The sequence below is a fragment of the Crocuta crocuta genome, unplaced genomic scaffold (genome assembly GCF_008692635.1).
Source record: "Crocuta crocuta isolate KB4526 unplaced genomic scaffold, BGI_CrCroc_1.0 scaffold68, whole genome shotgun sequence".
Lineage (NCBI taxonomy): Eukaryota > Metazoa > Chordata > Mammalia > Carnivora > Hyaenidae > Crocuta > Crocuta crocuta.
The window spans coordinates 2,438,440-2,450,519 of NW_027532426.1; the positions used below are offsets into that span (position 1 = coordinate 2,438,440).

General features: G+C 47.0%; 1 protein-coding gene across 1 annotated transcript; it reads left to right on the forward strand.

The window, feature by feature from the left end:
- Window positions 1-1,189: 1,189 nt before the first annotated feature.
- GSDMB (gasdermin B) lies at window positions 1,190-11,560 on the forward strand. Its single transcript, XM_077779144.1, is given in 11 exon segments — window positions 1,190-1,319; window positions 1,322-1,426; window positions 4,288-4,350; window positions 4,353-4,458; window positions 4,628-4,709; window positions 6,035-6,166; window positions 7,102-7,246; window positions 9,391-9,550; window positions 9,673-9,812; window positions 10,448-10,518; window positions 10,961-11,560. Coding segments are annotated over 11 exon segments (1,278 nt in total). The 3' UTR covers window positions 11,105-11,560.
- Window positions 11,561-12,080: the final 520 nt, after the last annotated feature.

The following is a 12,080-nucleotide window of genomic DNA, read 5'->3' on the forward strand; positions in this document are numbered from 1 at the left end:
GAGTGAGCTGAGGGCTGGCCACCATGATGGGGGCAGGGAAGGAGAAGGGAACATGGGTGAGTAGATGCCTAGGCCAGCCAGAAGGGACTTAGGGAAGGTGGCCAGAGGTAGGATGGGGAAGTGGAGCCCAGAAAGCTTGTGAGGGGAGTCCTGGCCCCAGGAGGAAAACAGAGGAGCCTGAAGAAAGGGAAACAGATAAGGGAGGAAGGAGCTGCAGAGGGATTGACGGAAGGGGAGAGGGAGAAGGATTTGGAGGTAAGAGCGCTAGAAGGGTCAAGCGTGACGGGGACAAAGAGCTGCTGCTCGGTAGGAACAGGGAAGGACCACTGTATCAGGTTGGATTTGGTAATGAGTCTATGGAGGGTCCTGCAGGGGAACTAGGGGGGTACAGAGGCCAACTGTAGACCAGGAGAGGGTGAAGGGGAAAGTGGATAGGGGAGAAGCCCCAGGTGGAGTTTTGGGATTCATTTTACTTTTCCAAGAGTAAGGGGACCTTTCAGATGGTGACCAGTAACCAAGGAGACAGGACATGGGGGTGGAGGGCTATCCAGGGCACCTACTCCCAAGACACTCTTGCATTCCATCCTTTCTCTTTCGTTTCCTTCTGAGGCTGAGTTATTACGATCTCACTGGGAAATGGTTGGTAAGAGTACCCATCCAACTGCCTTGCAGAACACAGCAAGGGAGGGAGGCCCAGGAGCCAAAGCCAAGGGAAGAAGTAATCATGGGGGTTGGTAATGTAATCATGGGGGTCTGGCAGCCATGCCCCTCATCTCTTCCTGGGTCCTCTGTTCATCAACACTGTGGGGATCTGGGTGAAAGATGGTGGGCCTGTCTCCCTACCCTTCAGGCCCTTCTGAACAAAAGGGCAACTCTGATGTCAGAGATGCAGAAAACAGGCCTCACTCTTATTTTCCATTTGGGGTAATCACTTCTCCATCTTTCCTCCAGAAGGGTTCTATGAAGGGTGGAGGAGAATCTAGCATTTGTGATGCTTACCCTCCTAGTGTGTAGTGACTACCTCACCTTCTAGAAACAGGGAAGCCAAATAATTCCAAGTCCTGATTGTTCTAGAACTTTTTGGTCTTCATTGACCCCAGGCTGCCAAAGGGAGATTTAAAAACTTGAACCAATATCCCCCTTCCCCAAACTGAAACTGGCTTCTTTGTCTCCAGTTGGATCAGGCACGATGTCCAGCCTATTTGAGGAAATCACAAGAGCTGTGGTCCAAGAAATGGATGCTGGAGGGGAGATGATTGCTGTCAGAAGCATCCTTGACGGTGACAGATTTCACTGCTGCTCTCTGGTGAGCGGGAGGAGAAATTTCTGGGATGCCAGTACTGCAGGACAGACCTCACCCTAGAGGACATACTAGAGACAGAGGAGGGTGAAGGGCTGTTTAATAGGCTGGATTCTGGGCTCCCTGGTCAGTACAAGGGGGTAAGAGATGGCCAGCCAGGAGACTTCACCCATTCCTGCTCTACCACACTGTCAACTCCCCATTGCCATCAATCACCTCAGCCAGTCAACAAAGAACTTGTATATACTGGAATTTGTTTGCACGTGTCCACACACCTCAGCTTAAGAAATGCACCAAGGATGTTAGCTAACTGGAATTTAAATGAAAACTTAAAAAAACAAATGCACAGAAGAGCTGCATGGGGAGAAAGGAACAGGGTAAGTGAAAATTTATTTTTACTGGAAATTACTCTTAAATTGTCTTCTTTTCCCATGTTTTCCTTTTGTAAATAATTCACTTTTAAGTTAGCTGAGGTCTTCTGACGTGTTTATGTGTTTGTCATTTAGACGGATAAATAAACAGAGGCAGTTTGCTTAGTGGCTAAAAAAGGACTCGGGCCTGAGAGCTGAGGGCAGCTGGTTTCTAAGCTTGGCCCTGCCACTTACCAGCTGGGTGACCTCTGGAAAAGTTGCCTTTTCTCTCTCTAAGTCTGTTTCCTCAGCTGTCAACTTGACAAGAATGTGACAAGACTCAAATGAGATATATTAGGTCATTTATGACAGTGGCTGTGCAGAAGGGGCATTCAGTCGAAGTTCAGCACCATCGTTCTGCTGGCAGCTATTATCCCCCATGTCCCCTGGAGATCATGACTGAATGGGTGAGCAGAACTCCCTAAGGGCCTGAGGGATTTCTAGAGGAGTCTCTTTCATTCCCCTGCCTCCAAACTCAGATTTTTGGATTATAGAAGCACCGGGGTAAATGTTGTTGGACCCTCATCTGCAGACTTATTTCAGTGTCTCAGACCTCAGGGTAAGGACTTTTACGGCTCAGACATCTTTGCTGCAGCCCGTCTGGATCTCATTAAGAGATGGAAAAGAATCCAAACAGTACCACTGTATAGTTTTAGAGCACCTGCCATGTGCCAGGCATAGCCATTATGTGACCAAGAGCAGGGTCCAGATTACCAGGGCCTTTCCACAGGTGGTTTCATTAAGCAAGCAAGGGGCTTCAGAAAAACTTAGACTACCGTTTTTCAAAGACTCTGAGTCAATTCTCTGAAAAGCAAATGCCAAGAGCCAATTTACTAAAAGCTAATCTCAAAAAAAAAAAAAGCTAATCTCAAAAAACCAGTTTGCAGAATGACCAGTTCACTGAAAGCAGAAAAAAACTTTAAACTAGGACTAGGGTGTTTTGCCATGATATTACTCCCCAGGGACAGGGGGAAAAGCGTTAAGTACAGGAAAAAAAAATCGACTAAGTCAGTTAACTTCCTTTGAGGGAAAGTCTGTCTGTTTGCATAAAAAGTTCAGAGGCAGAGGTGAAACCAGACTTTTAAGAAAAGTCCTTAAGAATGAAGTGGATGGGTAATTTGAATTGATTTTTAGCAACTTGGCCTCCTTCCTTTTCAAATAGATTATTTTTTAACTATATGGTGCTGATGGTGTGGATGTGTGCATAGGTTTTTCTTTTGTTTTGTTTTCCATTATCTAAAGTCCACATACTTTATTCTGATTATCTTGGTTCTTACCTTTCTCTGTTCCACGATCTTATCCAGGATACCACATTACCTTTAGTTATTCTATCTCCTGAGGCTTCTCTTGGCTCTGACAATTTCTCAGACTTTGCTTATTTTTGATGATCTTGACAATTTTGAGGAGTACTGGTCAGGCATATTATAGGATGCTTGTCTATTGGAATTTGCTTGACTATTTTTCTCATGGTTCAACTGAAGTAATGGGTTTTGGAGAGGAAGACCATTGAAGTAAAGTGCCATCCTCAACTGCATCATATCAAGGATATGTACTATCAACATGGCTTATCACTGTTGATGTTGACCTTGGTCACCTGGCTGAGGTGGTGTTTGTCAAGTTTCTCTACTGTAAAGTTAGTCCCCCACCCCTCATACTACACTGTTTTTGTGTGTCAGGGTTGATTTTTCTTTTGTCCTGGATAAAGTACATGCTCAAGAAACAAATGGACGCTGGGATGTGAGTGTAACTCATACAGGACTGATTTAAGGCACCATTTCCAGTTCTGTCATATTTCCGTCAGTTACAGAATGCACTTTTCTCTGGAGATCCAGCCCTGCCCGACCTCCCCAACTTAGCTGTAGAAGTTCCTCCTTGTCTGTAGGTTCATATTTGGGAGGGCTGAGAGAAAGGCAGTCAGCTGGAAGCATCACCACGCATGCTCCGCTAACCCTGGCCCAGCAGCTGACTCGGCATCAAGGCCCTTATGAAAGCGCCTGATCAGTCTGGGCAGAGTCCCCACGGATAGGCGACATTCCAGGATTGCTTCACTTTACACCTGCATGGTTCATACAAACACCAGAGACTGAACTCTGCTTAATTTTTATTTCTCAGTTGGCGAGGGCTCCTAATTCTTTAGCTTTACTTTTCCTTGGTTCATTTCAGGCTCTCAGATAGTTAAGTAGGGCTAGCTCACATTTATTGAGCGTTTAGTATGTGTGCGAAGCATTCTGCTAAGTGCTTAACTGCATTGTTTAATTTCCTCAAGCACAGGAAGTAGGTACTATTAATATTCTCCTTCTATGAATGAAGAAACAGATTCAAAGAGGTTAAGTGATTTATCGAAGGTAAATTGGTAAGAAGGTGGCAAAAATGGAGCAAACCTGGGATTATGTGACCCCCGTGATAATTCCTGATGAGCACAGCATCTCCTGGGAACCACAGCTGGAGGACCTCCACAGAAGGGAAGGGGATTGTGGAGGGGGAGCCCAGGATGGGAGGGTTTTCTCCCAGGGAGGATTTTCTGCAGAGAGATCTTTTGGGTCCGCCTCAGTGTGACCTTTACCCTTTTCTTTCCAGGTCAAAAGGCTGAGTTCCAAGTTCTGGACGTGGTAGACTCAAAGGGAATGTTGACAGTGAAATATTCAAAGAAGTAACAATTGCAGGGGCCTTCCATGGGTCCCACAAGCAGAGAATGAAGACATTGGAGACCTGGATACCTCAACAGTATTTAGATTCCCTTGAGAACAGGTGAGGTTGGAGAGGGCAGCAGTGGGGAGAGAGAGGAGGAGATGCCCATTTTGGGCACCAAGGGCATCTGAGGTAGAGGTGCCCTGGCCGGTGCAGCCCCTCATGCCCAACTCCTGGCACTCCCCGAGCCCGTTCCTTCCTCAAGCTTGGCCTCCTCTTCCCCCTTCAGGAAGCCTCTCATTCTTCCTGCATCAGCCTCCAGGAAACCCTCCAACACCCCCAGCTCACTTGCATCCCTGCTCCCCTCCAGGGTGATCGATTCCTCTGGCTTGGACCCAAACCTACTGTTTTCAAGAGGCCACTCTCCTCTGCTCTCCTATGAGTTGCCCAGATCTGTGTTTTGTGCTGTTTTGCTCTGCCCTGTGGCAAGCCATGCCCCTCTCCCTTGGTTGCCTGGGAATAATCGCTCCTGATGGAGACGGGTTTTACCAACCTCTCTGTGTTGATCTCCAGCACACAGTAGGTACTCACTAAGAGAGCCAAAGTGAAGCACAATGAAATCGGAGCACCTGTAGAACATTCCCTGCACTAACCAAGTACCATAGAGGTTCTGATGGTTGAGGGCATGGTGCTTCCAAGGGACTTACAGGGACATCGCCAGCCTCCCCCCTCAGCAGGCATTTAATGCTGGTGTGGGTGTTTTCTCCCCTAGCTGAAATTGTTGGAGAGTGTGGAGCAGCTCAGCAGAGGGGACCCAACCTTTCTCCTGGCCTAACCCTCCTTGAGTGAAATGATGCCTTTTGTTTTTCCTTTTTAGTTAAAAAGTGAAAGGCTTCCACTGAAATTTTACTGGTCCTTTGAACTACCCCTTCCTACCATAGTGTTGGTAGCGAGGCGTCTTTGGAGTTTTTCAAAGGGAGCTCAGTTTTTTCTAGAATGCCTGTTGTTTATAGGATGAGGCTCAGTGGTGGGTACATGTAGAGTGGGGGCGGGGAGGGTATTAGATAGGTAGAGGGAGGTTAGCAGAGGCAAGGATGTAGGTCTTCCTTGAGGGTCATTTGTTTGCAGGCTATTTTTAGTCACAAAATGCATTTCCTCATGGAATCAGAAATGCCTTCTGGAGCCCAAGGCTGTGGACTATGTGGTCAGGTACCAGGGACCAGTATGAGGAGCTGGAACCCCATCTCCCAGAAGTGGGTGTGGTGATCTGGAAAGATGCCTGTCTCAGTGCCATGGGAAGAGCCCATGCTTTGGACTCATACGACTAGGGTTTGGATTTCAGCTCTACACGTACTAGCTTTGTGACCTTGGACCATTCACAACCTGTCTCTAGGCCTCAGTTGCCTCATGAAAATGGGTACAAGTCTGCCTATACCATAAGTTTGTGGTGAGAGGTGAAACGAAATTGTGTGTGAAGTATCTCATGGTGCTGGCACATTGTAACCTTCCAAAGATGCTAGAGAGTTCTCTTCCCACCTTCTTGCCCCCATAGTGGGTAGAGTGACTACGATGGGGTACTATGTCCCTTGGTTTTCCGGTCCCAGAGACCCTTAATCTCAAATAGGAACTAGCTGATGGAGAGGGAGAAATGTCTGGAAGCCTGAGCTCTAATCTCCCCTCCACTCCCTCCATTGAGTTGAAGAGAAAACTACCTACTTTGTTGCAATCAATCTGGAAAATGAGAGCAGACCTAGATCTGGTGACAGACACTCTGGAGACAGCAAGGAAGGAAACCCTGAAAACTGAATGGCAGTGTATGTTGCGGAGCGTGAGGAATGCAAGGTTAGGATCCTGGGAGGCAGGGCCTGGGAGAGAACCAGGTTTGGCCCACCCACGGGAGGTCAGGGGCTACCAGCCCAGATGCCAGGCTCTTCAGCTTTTCTTCAAGACCTCCCTGAGCAGTCTCAGCTGCTCCCTGGCCTTCTCAGTGACTTCTCTTCTTGCCCTAAGAAAGTGCCTGCGGCACTGCTTAAGTCCCTCCCATTACTCTTTAGTGATGCCCTGTTTTTATTTGCTTCTCAGCATTTCTCACGGTTCATAATTACACGGAGATTTTTTTGCTTACTTAATGTCTGCCTCCCTTTCCAAGATACAGGAGGGCAGGAGTCACAGTGCCTGGAATAAAAAGGTCCTCAATAAACATTTATTGAATCAACAGTGGAAACAACGTGAGTTTCGGGGTCAGACGTGGGTTCTTATTTCAGCTCTGCTACGGGGTTTAGCTGTGAAACTGGCTGAACTACCTACTGATCCTTTTTGAGCCTCAGTTCTCTCACCTGTAAAATGAGGATTGCTTGGGAGATCAAGCAAGTTAATTATGTAAAGCACCTAGGGATTAATCACTGTGAATCCTTTTCCTAGCACCAAAGGTCAGTAACCAACCCCCTAAAGCGGGTCCTGGGCTATTGAGTAAAGCAGCTCATCTTTCCCAACATGTAGAGAATGAGTAAGCAAGGCCTGGTGGGGGCAGGCTTGGTGGGGGTAGGTTCAGCTAGACTCTGTGTCAGCCTGGAGGAGCCCTGGTAAACTTGAAGGTGGGGGGAAGTTCCAAAGAAGGGGGAGGGTTCAGGGCTGGGAAGAAGGACTGAGGCTCCTTGCTCAGACACCCAGGTTTTGCCTCATCATAATGCTAATCCTTCTCTACCTAGAGGTGTTAACTCCTATCTCTTTCTGAGTTTTTTTGTTTGTTTTTGTTTTGGTGAGGGGGAGGGTGTGAGAATTGGGGAGAGATATGAAAGAGGAACTTACAGAGAAAGAATTTGTCTTTCTGATAACTGGTTCTCTCTCTCCCTTTCTGGCACTGGCTTAGATATTTGTTTCTTGGGTAACACAAAATCCTTTCCAGAAGGTGAATGGCTTCTAGGCCTTCTGTTCATCATTCTAGGAAGGGCAAGGATACTATTTTTTAAAAGAAGGTAACAAATGGCCCAGAATTATAGGGTTATCAGGATTGAGAATGAAATAGGGGTGGGGACCGTGGTGTGAGCAGGAAAAAATACCTGCCTGTTGGAGAGGCAGGTTGGATTGTGTGTTGGCCTTAGGGTTTCCAGACTCTGACAACTTTGACTTGCTTCGTGCAGGTCGGTGTGCTGGATCCTGGGGTCCCAGCCCTTACTGAAGGCTTAGTGACCTGGGAAGCATAATTGCATTACATGTCTAGTTCTTACATGGCTAACATTGGCTGTGAAAAGAGGACTGGAACTAGGGGTAGGAGGGTCTCGGGGTCTAGTGGCTCTGCCGCCTCCTAAGCTGTGCTTATCCTGATGTTGGCATGAGTGGGTTAGACTAGAAGATCCCTGTGATTCTGAACGTTGCTTCCTCTGGAATTTGTCTTCCCCTGGATCCCAGAAGGGTTTTACTGCCTAAGAGGACTTGGGAAGGAGGGATAGAAAGAGGTCTAGATGTAGTAGAAAATCCAGAAACTCCCAGAAGATGTAGAAGTGGCTGATTCAGCCCTGGCAAGGTCTTGCTAGCTCAAGAGCGAATCTCTGTCATGTAAAGTGCTACGCCTGGGTGGCTCAGTTGGTTAAGTGTCCAACTTCGGCTCGGGTCATAATCTCATAGCCCATGGGTTCGAGCCCTGCATAGGGTTCTGTGCTGACGGCTCAGAGCCTGGAGCCTGCTTCGGATTTGTGTCTCCCCCTCTCTCTTCCCCTCCCCTGTGTGTGCTCTCTTTCTCTCAAAAATAAATAAACATTAAAAAAATAATAAAGTGCCATAACAGGGCTACCTGGGTGGTTCAGTTGGTTAAACATCTGATTCTTAATTTTGGCTCAGGGCATGATCTCACGGTTTGTGAGATCAAGCTCTGTGTTGGGCTCTGTGCTGGGTATGGAGCATGCTTGGGATTCTCTCTCTCCCTCTCTCTGCTCCTCTCCCCACTTCTCCCGCATGCTCTCTCTTTCTCTGTCTCAAATAATTAAACAAAAAAATAAATAAAGTGCCATAATAGAGGAGACAGGAGATAGGTTCCAGTCCCTGCTCTGACCCAAATTTGCTGAGTGACTGAGGACCTGTTGTACCTTGTCTGGGCTTCTGTTTCTTCTTCACTTATCTAGGCATAATCCTATGGTTGTCTGTGTCTGAGGATGTTGGAAGGGGTCTGTATATATAGTGCTTTGTCATTTACATACAATGATAAGGATACAGTCTCCCTGGCATCGGTAGTGAGGGCTCAGAGTTCAGGAATGAAAACTCCCACCACTGGGAAGAGAATGTCCAGAGAGGGCGGGAGGTGACTTGAAGACTCTTTGAAATTATTCTTCCTTTCTTTCCAGAGGAAGATGGCTCATCTTGCTTAAGTAAGGATAGAAGCTAGCTGTGTTCAGTGTAGCTGCACCCTTGAGCCTTTGGCTTCAAGGACTTCAGCTCAGGTGGGAGAGCTTAGTATATGTGTATGGTGGGGGATGTGGAAGCTGGGGAGAGAAGGGCAGGGCAGTGCCCAAAGCAGGCTTCAACTTTAGTCTGGAGGTTGCATCTGTCTCCTTAAACATCGTGGTTCTCATTGATTATACATAGACATCATCTGGGGAAACTTTAAAACTAGTGATGTCTGAGTCCCACCTCTAGAAATTCTGATTTAATTGATCTGAGGATGTGACCTGGGCATCAGGAGTTTTAATCACTCCCCAGGTAATTCTCATGCACATAGTTGAGAACCACTGGTCTAATTTTCTCTAAATCCTCACTACTACTAGTGTGGTCCAGAGACTGCACTTTGGATGGCAAGGACTAAATAAGTTTGGATTTATTGGAGGTGGAAAGAATTTGGGATTGGTACTAGACTGGGGGTGAGTTGGGAAGGTGAAGGTGGGATTAGCAGGAGGCAATGATGGTGGATGTCTGGGAAGAAGGGTGCTTTATTTTAACCAGAAAAGATTAGAAGGGAAGAGATACAGAAGTGGTCTCATGAAGAATGGGGTCTACAGAGGCCTTGATAATAATGGAGCCTGTTGGCTGGGTAGGTCAGGTTCTCAATTGCTGCCTCTAAAGGGAAATCCTGGAATTTGGAGGATTTCAGAAACATGAAGGAGAAGGTGCAGGACATGGTGAGAGGCCTCTAGGATCTGACTGAGGAGGAATAAAAAGATGTGCTAAGCTGCCTCCCTAAGCACCTCAACGAGAATGGGCAGCAACAGAATCTAGAACAAAGAGTAAGAGGCCCAGGAAAGAATTGCAGCAGAGAGGGAGGAACCAGCAGGAAGGGCAGTTGTCACACTGAAGACAATCTGCTATAACGGGACTGGCGCTCATCTCCCCCATCTCCTGGCCCTCGGTGTCTGAGGTCCTGATCTCTGGTGACCGTCACATGGAGGGTCTAGCAGGTCCCCTCATAAGTAGCCTTTTAAATGCTGCTGGGGTCTTGGTAAAAGCACGTACAGAATCTGTTCTGGATGTCCTGGATGCCTTAATTGGTGAGGAGGCATCTGGAAGTATGCTGGTGTGGAGGGATTGCAGAACAGAAGGGGTCTGTGGGGATTCAAATCCTAGGAAGAAGGCAGCATACATTGCCTTTTCCATTTCATGAAGGATAGACCTTCACACTTTAGAAACTAGCCATTTTCCCCAGGCCAGGGATTGGGGGTGCCTCCTCTACCCGCCTCGCAAGTCTGACCTCCCACAAGCTAAGAGGGAAGCAGGATCCACTGCAAGAGCCCATTTGGAATAACTCCTCTATCACTGCCAGGGACTCTCTGGAACCTCCTTCTTTTTTTTTTTTTTTAATATTTTTTTATTTATTTCTAGGAGAGAGAGAGACAGGATGAGCAGGGGAGGGTCAGAGAGAGAGGGAGATACAGACTCTGAAATAGGCTCCAGGCTCTGAGCTGGCAGTCAGCACAGAGCCCGACGCGGGGCTCGAACCCACGAACCGCGAGATCATGACCTAAGCGAAAGTCAGACGTTTAACCGACTAAGCCACCCAGGCGCCCCTTCTGATCAGAACCTCCTTCTGATGCTCGTCCCAGGTCTGATAAAACACTGAAGCCCTGTCCCACTGTGTGCTTCTCTCTGCCAGCAACCCTCTTGACTCTCTTTTTTTTGCCCCCAGAGATGTCTGAGGAGCATCATCTTGTAGCTGAGGCCCTGGAAAAGGGGACCCTGTCCCTATTGAAAGACCAGGTAAGACACCCTGACTGAGGGCCAGGGCCATAGTAGAAGTGAATTCCTGTGCTCTCAAGGGACTCAGATGTCCCAGGGTATAGTCCTTCCTACTTTGTAGTTCTCTGTCAGCTCGCATCCATTCAGCTGGTCTGTGGCAATTCCCTGGAACACAAGGTTTCCAAGACAACTCGGGATGGGCTTTATAGGCTGTGTTGCTAGCCTGTGGGCAGGAGAGGGGGATGGAAAACTGTTAGTCCCAGGATGGCAGTGCCAACACTGATTAGCAGTGCCTGTCACTGCGTTGAGAAAGTATGAGGCTTTCCAGGCCCTGCAGGAAAAAGTGCCATTGTGGATTATTACATCTGCCATGGCCCAGGATTAAGAAGTGTGGCCAAATATTTGCCATTTCTGGTATGTTTCCTTGTTCCTAGCTTTTACAGTCTGGTGCGTTTCCTTCTAGGTGGAGTCTGTCCTGGAGCAGAACTGGGGTGAGCAGCCCCATGATGTGGGTGGTGACCCTGATGCAAGACTTCTCCGTACCCTCTATGTTGCTGTCCCCGTCCTGCTACAGTTGGCTGAGAAGCCGACCTTAGTGTCTTCCTAACTATATGTTAGCCCTTAAATCATTCTGGGGCTCCCCGCCCAGGCCATCCTTTCCCTCTGTACCCGCACCCACTAGAATGATGTCTTTATAACAAACAGCTGACTTTTCTTTGATACATCCCAAATAATGCCCCCAAATCAGCCTGCATTATATGCCTGGACTTCTAAGAGTGGCAGATTGGTCATATTAATTTTCTCTCCTTCTTGACATGTTACTAAATTAAAGTAAAACAATAGAACCCACAATGTGTAAACCCACAATGATAAAGAGAACAAGGCAGCAGATAAAGAGATTCTGACACAGCTTTGGAAACTAGCAGGTTATTAAAGGAGTTCAAGCCAGGAGGTGTGGGCCTGAGATGTGTGGGAAGTGTGGGAGGAGACTGCTCTTCTTTCATTTTGAGCCTTTTCTCTTTAATATTTTTAAGACAAAGTAATTAAAAGTAAAAGAAACACATGCTTGTTGTAAAGCATTTCAAATATTTCTCAAAGTTAAGGTGATCTCCCCTTCTTTCTCTAATATAACCACTGTTAACATTTTGGGGTATGTTAATAGTCTCCCTATGAAACAGTGTTTGAAATGGTAATTTAGGAGCTCGTGGGTGGCTCATTTAGTTAAGTGTCCAACTCTTGATTTCAGTTCAGATCGTGATTTCATGGTTTGTGGGTTGAGCCCTGCGTTGCGCTCTGCACTGACAGCGTGGAGCCTGCTAGGCATTCTTTCTCCCTCCCTCCCTCTCTGCCCCTACCCCACTCATGGGCATGCTCTCTCAAAATAAATAAATAAACCTCAAAAAAATAAAATGGTAATTTAAACATGAAACTAGGATGATATAACAAATTTGTCTTCTATTTTTTGTAATAGAGTTATTTTTTCTTTTAAATTTGTAAAACTATCATATGCAACAAGAATTCTTGTAGATGCTGTTGGGAGTGTCACCACTTTAGAAAACTGACATATCTACTAAACACAAGCC